Source organism: Cynara cardunculus, assembly GCF_001531365.2.
Source record: "Cynara cardunculus var. scolymus isolate 2C chromosome LG 5, CcrdV1, whole genome shotgun sequence".
Taxonomy (NCBI): domain Eukaryota; kingdom Viridiplantae; phylum Streptophyta; class Magnoliopsida; order Asterales; family Asteraceae; genus Cynara; species Cynara cardunculus.
The window spans coordinates 30526189-30537419 of record NC_037532.1 but is presented as its reverse complement, the minus strand read 5'-3'; the positions used below and the strand labels follow the sequence as shown (position 1 = coordinate 30537419).

General features: G+C 33.8%; 1 protein-coding gene across 1 annotated transcript; it reads right to left on the bottom strand.

The window, feature by feature from the left end:
- Positions 1–255: 255 nt before the first annotated feature.
- On the bottom strand, positions 256–2416 carry LOC112512029 (pentatricopeptide repeat-containing protein At3g62470, mitochondrial-like). The gene has a single exon (XM_025117814.1). The coding sequence runs from the start codon at positions 2396–2398 to the stop codon at positions 419–421; it is 1980 nt and encodes a 659-aa protein (XP_024973582.1). The 5' UTR covers positions 2399–2416; the 3' UTR covers positions 256–418.
- Positions 2417–11231: the final 8815 nt, after the last annotated feature.

The window sequence follows — 11231 nt, the reverse complement described above, 5'->3', positions numbered from 1 at the left end:
ACACTATGCTAAACATTCATCTAGAGCATATGCACATGTGCATATAAGTAATTGAAGTTGTTTTTTGGTTTTATACACGTGTGCATGTTATGTATACCGAACAAATTGCTTATAAATTACTTCTATGCACATGTGCATACGGTTCAAATGAACGGTTATCAGGATGTTCCTCAGTTTTTCATTTATATATATATATAAACCATATAAACCGATCTTAACCGTCCACATAGCCTAATGAATATTTGGTTTCATAAATATCTCCATTGTTTCCTTACCATAATATAAGACAATGATAATAATAAATTAAGTCTTATCATCTTTCGTAAATCAAACACTCATATTAATACCAACAAAAAGAGAGCATTCTACTTACAAAGTTGCTAAAGTGTGCACTTAAACAACTTGGTTTCCAACAAAGTTAAAGCTCACCTGTTTTCTTGATCGTCTTGGAATACCTAGAAAAGATATCAGAAACCTCAAGCTTACCTTCCAATCTCATCTTTCGAGCCAATTCCTCGAGTACGTTAGGTTTACCAGTCCCACACAAATCGGCAGCAAACTTATTGTAATCAAGTTGAGGCGGTTTCATGCCTTTCTGTATCATTTCCTCAAGATACTTGCATGCCTCCATTCCTCTTCCGTGCCTAATGAGTCCTCCTATTAACACAATATACGAATTATCATCTGGGCAAACACCCTTTCCGTTCATCTCCTCCCAAACTGCAACACCCATGTCGTAATTTTCTGCCCTAAAGAATGATTTCATCATCATGTTATAGGTGTGGATCGTTGGCTCAATGTCGTTCTGAATCATCTTCTTGTATATCCTCACTGCATCATCTGGCATTTGGCGGTTTGCCATCAATTTGATCAGAGTATTATACATCCTTCCATCAGGCGGGCATCCTTTTTCCTTCATCTCTTTCAACAATCCGTAAACTTTATCCATCTGCTTTTGGTTTCCGAAACCTTTAATCAAACATGTGTAAACTGCAGCATCTGGCAGGCAGCCACAGTTCAGCATGTCCTCATAGCACTCAACAGCCTCTTTCATCCGTTTTTGCTTGCATAGATCGCTAATCTTGATTGTATAGCTCCTTGCATTAGGAAATGGACCCTTTGCTTTCATGACCTCAAACAACTTCACAGCATCAGACCTTTTGTGGACCTTTAACAACCCTTCAAGCATGGTGTTATGGGCCACAATGTCCGGATACATATCTTTGTCTATCATCTCATTCCACACCTTCCCTGCCTCCAACAGATTTCCAACTTTACACCAACCATTTAGCAAGATCGTATATGTTTGTATATTTGGTGTAAACCTACCTTTTAACTTATCAAACAAAAGTTGAGCTTCTTTCCCAAGCTTTGCCCTACCAAGATTATCAAGCAAACAGTTAATGCTATCGACCCCAACTTTGAAATTGTGTTTCTTCATCAATTCAAAGATTCCAACGGCTTTCTTCCTTTGTTGTGCAGCTGCAAATGCTTTGATACAAATCTGAAACGTCTCTAATGTGAGCAATCCTTTCTCACCCATTTCATCAAGCAAAGAGATCATAGTCTCGAATTGCTTAGTTTTCCCAAGTATACTCATCATCGAATTACACGTTCTTGAATCGTGGCTGAACCCTGGCTGTTGACCAGCCCAAGAAAAGAACCTAAAAGCTGGCCGTCTAGCATGTCTGAACCTTTCCAATACATCCACAACCAGATCATGAGTCAAGTTAACTCCACATTCATCTAAAACAGCTTCCATATTTCGATCCAAGGCAAACAATTCCTCAATCACATCACAAACCCGTCTGACTTCCTTTTCATCAGCTACAGACTTCACAGCTACACTCTCATCACCTTCAACATCTTCCCCTTCTGATTCACCATCAGAATTTGCAGCTTCGCAAAACCTCCTAATTCGGGAGTGCGATATTTTCTCTAATAGATCAGGATTTTTCAACTTCGAAATGGAATGTAACATATTTCTTTGTCTAAAACTAAGTGATAAAGCGGAATGCACATCATTAGACCTAGGGTTTACAAAAGTAATCGATTTTGATTGCGAATTTACATGAATTGACCTAGGGTTTGAACCTACTAACACTTCTTCTTGTACAGGAGAGATCCAAGAGGAGTGTGGCAAAATATATGGAACTTGACAGTCAGTACGATTGAGACTATTATCATCACAAGCATGAAACATACGAGACAAGGGCAAAGAGCTACCGTTAAGCAAGAGCACTTCCCTTCGAACGGGTTCTCGCCTTCCTCGAAGTGACGCCCCGTCTTGTCGTCCGTGGATGATAGAGAATACGCCGGCGGCGGCCCGGTGGTAGATTCCGCCATTGTTGAGCTTAAATTGCGAGGAATTTAAATGATTTTTAAGTTTAGTAGCCATTGAACTCCATGAAAATGGTTAGATTTAGAAGATGATGGCGGCGATCAGTATCACTAGTCGAGTGGGTGGAGATAGAGACGGTAAGTAACGTACAACTAACGGCGATGGATATTGTGACCCGGGTCGGGTTTACCGGATAATCTATAGACCCAGCCCATTTTAATTGCTAGACTTGAGGCCCATAGAATCATGCATATTGAATATTTATCATTGAATACAAAATAGAGTTAAATAGGGATAGCTAAATTGCACCCAGCCCGGATCGATAGGGACCGGTTATGGTCCAACAGTTCAAAGACAAGTTAGGGGCTGTTTACCAAACACTTACCTGGTAAGTGTTTACCGGTAATATTTAACACTATTATTTATTTACCGGGTAAGATTTTAGTCCACCAAAACGACATACGTATGCAACAAGTTACCCGGTAAGCGTTTACCGTAGTAAGAGTAGTCGCTCTCACTTACCAGGTTAGACTCTTGGTCCTTGTCTCGCTCTTACCGGGTAAGATTGTTGGTTCTTACCATATTCATCCGGTGAGATAATGTTACTTGGTAAGCCTTACCCGGGTAAGCGTTTGGTAAACGACCCCTAATTTTATAGAGTTTTTAATCAAGGTTTTAAATAACATGAGACATGACGGTGAGGTCAAACTTCAAACCTTACAAGTTACGACGTGACCAAAATGGTTCTTAAGATGTGCCCTAAAATCAAATAGTTATTTATTTTGAATGGTAAAAGAGGGGCAGTTACTCTAAGCCAGGGTCTACACCAACTTTACCTGGGACCGGGATGCACTCCTACTCCACCACCAAAGCTATCGATGATTCAATGAGAGGCCACCAGATGTCAGCATTTGTATAGACGCTATTTTTCAATTTGTTTAAAGTTTTTCTTTTTCAAAAAATTTAAGTTTTTTTAAAAAGTTTTTCAAGATTTCATCCACTTCAAAGTATTATTTAAAGTGTATTTCAATATTAAATTTTAAAAACCATAACTACAACACCATAAAGTGTAAAAAATTTATATTCTTTTTTAAAACCATAGCGGACATGGGACTGAGCCTACATTAGACCTCGGGTTGTAGGTTAGGACCGGGACTAGTCCGCCCGGTTTTGAAGGGACCCAAATTGGGACTAGCCCTGTACCCATTTTTGGCTAGTGTAAAATATACACAAATTAGATCTAACCAATAAGTGTCATATCTAAAATATATCAAAATATAAATAATTTTTTTAAGGTGAGTTCTGTGTGAGATTGATTGGGGTTGTTGGTAATCAACTTTTTCCCAAAGTATTAAATTTATTTTAGTTTTATTCAATATAATGATTAATTTTGTTCTCAATTATTGCAATAAGTGTTTGATTCTCATATTAGGTACATATTTTTCCTGATAAACGAATTCCTAACCTACGTGACATCGATAAATTTCAATACAACATTTTCAATGTAATCAAGATTTTCAATAGAATTTGAAAGTTCAGTATGCACATCACCAATGGTTACTAGATATACCAGCTAACCGTCAACATAAGAGGGTGTTTGGGATTGCTTATTTGAAACAACTTATATTTTTCTACAAAAGCACTTACCAACTTATTACAGGTCAGAAACATTTAACTTCTTCAAAAACTCCTTATTACTAGTTTGGCACCGGTATAAGTTGTTTATCCAAACACTCAAAAGTGCTTATTACCGGTGTCACACTTGAATAAGTCAATAAGTTGTTTTTATAAGCATTCTCAGACACCCCTTAAATACAAAATATGCAAATTGAACATTTGTTACATTAATTGAGAAAAAAAAATCCAACATTACACTAAATAAGATTTAATACAAAACTCGTCACATTTGGTATAAGTTTCGTTAGGAAATGTTAAATGTTATTAAAGTGATTATTATAACGCTTAAAAATTAAAATCGAATAATTAGATTTAGTAAAATACTTAAATGTATGAACGGTTATATAATTTTATATTACCATCAAACATTTGTAGTCTACTTCGTTATAGCAACTTCTCACTTGACTCGTCCCTAAAACATACCACAATTAGTTACGAGGTAGTATACATGCACAAATTAGTAAGAATTTAAGTTTGTTCATCGCAGTGTGGAAGTCATATTTCCTTTGAGGATTGTAACCCTTGTGGGCACTTAGCCTTTACGTCAGCTATCTAACGAGTTGTTATGTACCTGATTTATTTTTCACAAGATTCCCGATAGAATAAACCGAATAAAAGTTACCATTTAAAAACCCTTTTTTCACATAATTGTTTTTTGATTCTCAATATATGATAACTTTTGTTTTAGAAGACTTGGGATCATGTGAGACCAAAGGTTTTTCGTGAGACCCGTAAGACCAATTCTCAACCATTGGATTAGATCTACAATCTAAACATTCATAATCACAAAATTGTCACGAGACTTCTCAATAATCACAAAATTGTCACCGTACAACTTTAGACCATTAAATCATTAGTTTATAAAGTTAATCAATAAATATAAATTGGTCTTACAAATCTCACAAAAAAAAATTCACCCAAACCTGTTTTAGAAAACCAAATCTAACCTTTCATTATGAATAGTGGAAAACCACTTGGTTGATAAAACTAATATGTGATTGGTGGTGGTGATTGGTGATTGGTGGATGCCAAAAACAAGGGTGAACCCATTATTGCAATTGTGAAGGTCAAAAAGGAGAAAGTCAAAGAAAAGCTGGCACCAAAATGAAATGCACACTCTATGTAGCTTTGGTGGTGGTGGTTGGGGTTGGTGGAGCACTTTAAACTTTTGGCCCTCAATATGTGGTTCGGGCTGGTTTAGGGCCTGCCATAACGAAGCCAATAAAGCTAACTATGTATGCCTCCAATAATTTCTACATGTCTATCCTTGTTCTGGAACTATTTTTTACCTGTGAGTTTTCAGGTTAAATTATACATACCGACTAATCTTTCAGGTGATCATAAATGGTATGAAGTAATCAGAGGTGAATCTCCATTGTCATAGAGCTTTGATAGCGTCTGGATTTGAACCCGGAGTAGACCTAAAACTTAACCAGTGCGTCACAACCTAAGTGGTTATCTTGGAAGTTGTTTATTAATACAAAATGGGAAAACACTGATTGGTTAAAATTATAGTGTGGGTGAACATTAATTATTGATTGAAGGGTCACTTCCTTAACTCACCAAGTCAGCATTTCATACAACAATGAGCAGTTAAGAAAGACGCAGTAAGTCTTTGATCGAGTAAGCAACCCAAGTAGTTATTTTTCATGTGAAAGAAAAATTGGATACACAATGCAAGCTAGATGGTTGGCTTAAGAGCTCAATGCCACAAGGAGCCCATCCCCAAAATACTTGTAACTCCCATATTATGGCTGTTAGACCCGGATTCTCGTATTTTTGTGAAAATATACCATCCTAAACCTCAGCTGCATGTATTATCCTCTAGGGGCACTGTTTGTTCGGTTTATGCAACCTTAGAATTCAACACAAAAATAGAACTTAGTGCAACTATGTCTTGAATTACTATCGTCTTGTTAACAAGTAATAATGGTATTAAGTATCAAATATCGTTCCCATAGAGAAAACTTTGTAAAGTTTTTTAAAAGTCCAGTCTTTAAAAACTAATTCAAATGACGAATTCGAGGGATTTGTTTTATCTAAAATTAGATGGTTTGATTAACAACTGAGAAAATATCAGTCGTAAAAAGAAGCACAGTGTGCCAAGGTTGATTAAGACACAAAACAGATGATCCAGTAAAAAGATGATATAGCACTCCTACAACAGTCTTAGAGTACCACAGAATGGTTCTATAATATTGTCACGATATCAACTATTGAGTCAGATGGCCTCTCAAGAGTACACACATGCCAACTTGCTATCGATACAATATCATTTATGTTAGATGTCGTGCATCCTAGCACAATACAGTATTACCATCCTACACCGTAGGAGTATAGTACTTGTCAGATTCTAAAGCTCTTTATAACCTTCTCCTATTATCTCAGGTTTTCTTATTTATCTTACCTCTGAAAGTTAATTCATTTTCATACATAAAATTAGTTGTCAAATAATTCAATATAATATTCAATGAAATATTAATCACTTGAAACAGATAGTTAGACAATAATGCTAATAAGACATCTTTGTACTTATACATTGGCTTTAGTCTTAATTTTCCCTTACATCCCAAGCTAAGGCGTTTAGCCCATCATCGTTTGGTTTCTTTTTGCGAAAAAGGTAAAGACTGGAAAGTAAACAACTGATGTAGAAAAGTAAACTGCAAAGAATAAATTGCAAGAATGTAAAAGATTGTAAATTAAAGTGCAGAAATATAAATGGCTGAATGATAAATTGTTGGAATGTAAATTGCAAGAAAGTAAATTACAGTAATTAAAATAATGGAAATTAAAGTACTGAAAAGTAAAATACTATAAATTAAATTGTAGAAAAGTAAAGTGCAAGAAAATATAAAATACTATAAAGGAAATGAGATAAAGTAAAGACAACCAAGTACTTGCAATAAATGAAGTAAATAAACTTGAGACTTGCACTCCAAGTAACGAAACTTGCAAGTTTCATCAGTAAAAGTGAGAAAATACTTGTAAATACCTGGAAAACGTATTTTTAGCTAAGGGAATTAACCGTGACCCGCAAATGATGAAATCCAGTGTATTGCAACAATGATCGATTAATTCCAACTTGTAACGAAAATTAGAGAACTTTTGAGGATCAAAAGTAAACAAGAATGAGATGAACTTTAAAATAATAGAACTTGGACAAAACTTGAAAACAAGAAGAAGGTAACAAATTAACTTAAACAATTTTGTTTCTTGTTATGCAAGAAAGTCGAAAGCTAGAAAACAATAATAATCAAAAGCTAAATTAAACCCAAAGGTTAATTGTTAGTTTTAAGGCTAGCAATAATTGCTATTATAACAAAGACAAGGCTTGTGAAGTAAGGTAGATCATTACCATTAAGGGAAGCTTAAACTATAAGCTAGCCCATAGTCCATGTCCAAAATCTTCAACAAATTTCGTAAGCCCAAAATTATGGCCTAAAAGTAAGGATTCGGCTCACACCACACTCTTGTAGAACTGCTACAACACCACTCCGTCAAAAAAAAACTCACATAAGACTGCTACATGACACCAGAAACTTCAAAAATCTGCATAATTAATAAAATGACATAAGATTATGTTATAATACTAATATTTTATATAAAACTCAGAAATTACATAATATGACTAAAATGACTTAGTTTAGACGCTAATGGACAAATAAAACAAAAGAAAATGATTAAGAAAATAATGTAATAAAGTTAATAAATTAACACATATCAGACACGTATAGATGGACAAAAAATGACTAGACTTCCTGATCCAGACCAAACCACCAATGCATAATGATTTTGAAATAAACCATCTTTTTAGGACGGAATGAAACCCATATCAGATAAAATTTGGACCAAATCAGACAAGGGTGTTCCCATCTCTAGAACACATAGCCAAAGGTTTATTGTAAGTGAAACCTTGTTTTTAAAGATAAAATGGAAAAAAAATATAATTTTAGAATATGGTTAAACGCACACAATAACGACATACGTATTTTAAAGGAATTTCTGTTTTAGACGATTTATATTCTTTAATTTACGTAAAATAGTGTATTTTAATTTTCTTTCGTTTTTATGCTCTTTCATTTATAGAAAATAATCACTTTTCATTCATATTAATGACTCTTTTTGCCTTTTTAGTTATTGTATTGCATCATAATTTTATGGTCAAACCCATTAGAATGACCATAAATTTGCAAAAATGGATAAAATTTTGTATTAAAATAATAAAAATTAAAACATCTTGTTCCTCTGCATAAAAATACATTGATTTAACATAATAACTGATTTAAAATATGTTATGTTGTTATTTTATGCATTTAACCCTTCAAAAAGTTGGATTTTATTGTCATCGATATATTGATACACTGATTTCTCTTTTTTAAACAGTCAAAGAAATGACGAATAGAAGTGTTTGATTTGAAATAACCCTTAATGTTTTTGTTAAATGACGACATAAATATGTTTATTTGTCGTTTACAGTACATGACTAAAAATGAAGGGAATAATATGAAGTACAAAATATGAGAAATGCGGGAACCATACTTTATAATATATATGGTGGAGAATCTAAAGGCACGTCGACTTAGAGATATTCTTGGTGAACTGTCTAAACGAAATATGGATATGATGTCATATGTAAAATGATGGCAGTGATTCTTTGTGAGAGGTGGCTAAATCAGGTAGGTTGAGTGGATTGATACTTGTTGGTCTTCAATGCCGACTAACTCATGATTATTCGCCACATTGTCATAGTCTTCAACGATTAAAACTCGTCCTACAGAAACTTGTTTTTGAACACAATGAACGAGATTCGTGCACCGGTCACGTCACGTAGATCCAAAAATTGAACTAAAAAAATCCTTGAAATTTGGAAATAGGATTAATTCAAATATGTAGACGTAGACAAAGCCAAACCACCAATTGGGTTTGGTCATACGTCTACATCTTTTCATAGGCTGGTTGTAAATTCCATAATTCCACCCGGGTATATATACATATATATATAGAGAGAGAGAGAGAGAGAGATGAGTGATCAAATGCAAACCATTCAATTTGTACAAACCGTGCAGACCATCCTCATTCGTCGATTTCATTGTTTAATCTTATGAAATTTTTTCATGAAATTGTTTAATCTTGTGAAATTATTTTCATATAATATTTTTTTTTGATGAAGTTGTTTCATATATGGTTATGAAATTGTTTCATATAGTACTTAATGAAATTTTAATGAAACTGTTTCATGTATTTCTCTAAAATTAAAACAATGAAGATGATAATATTCATGATTAACACTCTCCACAATAAAAATGATTAATCAACCTCTCATAATTACAAAAAAAAGAACAAAATGAAAAATTATGATTGATTGAATGGAGTTTGTACAAATAACGTGGTTTGAAAAGTAAACATTCTCTGTCTTTCTCTCTCTATATATATAACTGTTTACTCTTTCTCACGTGTTTTCTACCTCCACATTATTTAATTATAATCAAAACAAAGAATTAAACACACATCATTTGTCAAAAACAGATAAAAAGATATTTGGGAATATGTTTAGTTTAAAGGTGTAGACGAAGCCGAACCACCAATGACCTTTAACCATATGTCCGGTCTGTCTAGATCTTTTCGTAGGCTTGTTGTAAACCCCATAAAAATAAAAATAAAAATGAAAATAAAAATAAAAATCTATATCTACAACATATGTTTGCATGTATTCTCAAAATTGGAAAGGAAAAAAAAAAAGGAAGATGCTCGAGATTGAAAGAGTGGTTTGGGGGTGGGGTCATATTCTATAACTATTGGACAAATCTGGAGTAAAGGGCATGCACAAGTCCCATCAAGAGACACCGCCCATTTCTCTAATTATGTGGAATCTGTTGGACATATGTCAAATTCAATATACCATCATACCAACATGTGAAACCATATTCATTTTATTTTATTGCTAATTCATCACCTCTTAGACAAAATGAAAGAGATAGAAGTAAAATGGGTAAATAAAACACATCTTATGATGATAGGGGAGACTAAATTTTCATTTTTAGTGGCAGAACACAAAAGTAGACCACAATTTTATGTTATAGAGTTCACAATAAGGATCAAGGGCCAACGAGTTCATTCAACTATGTTCGATAGTTCAAGGCCCGATGATCCCAGTTATACTCATTCGCTAGAAATTACACCGTATAGTCAATACCCGGTATCCGGCTCCAAGAGTTTGTACCATAATGCCCTTGATGACCCACTGTTTATTTATGGTTGCAAAACGGGAAACTGTCACATTTCAAATTAAACCGACTCCTATGCTTATGGATCCTTTGCATTGCAGTCTAACATACGTGACAATTTTCAAGTGGCCAACTATAATCACACGTATAGTTTTCATCATTCAAATATCGTCATAAAATCATTTTAACACAAGATTTACCAAAATAAGACAAAGTTCTCATAAAGCCCCAATAAAGTATTTTCTTACCCAAACACAACATCACCCTCATCAACTCTTCTAAGAGCTCATAAGTTCCAAAATAATCTTGATTTACAGGTAATAATATTTCCTTTTTCCAACCCATGAGCACCCCTAGTCGTACGTGGCCAGGCGCCGCGATCCAAGGCCACGTGGTGCAAGTCGCCCGAACCCAACCAAACATAAAACAACTCAAGATACCAAATGGATTAAGTATGAATCGAAACCTCAAAATTACACGTACTAAAATACAGATGTTACATTATAATTATAGGTCAAAATGCATCAAAATGTTTTTTCTATTATACAAATTGATTTTGCAAACACTATTATTGGAAACACAAATTGTTTTTATTTTGTTTAAAAGAAAAAGTGAAATAAAAAACTAACGTTTAAATAATGGTGCATGACGTACGAATAGTGTAGGAAAGGGTTGTAGTTGTACTGAATATTGGCAAAAAGTTTGATTTAATGCTTCGTTTCTTTTCAGTCAAGATGGTAGTGCACGCTAGGTACAAAATAGGTTTATATATAAAAATTAAATTATAAATGTTGAGATTAGTAAGAATTAATTTCATAATTAAAATTCAAGATGATATTAATTTTTCATATGTAAAATAATATTATATTATTTTATATGCATTTGTTTCATATATCTATATTATCTTATAAAACATTTGACTAAAACTCTTAAAAACTCTAAAAACTTTTAAAAACTCTTAAACTCGTTCATCCCTAAACGATTTCATC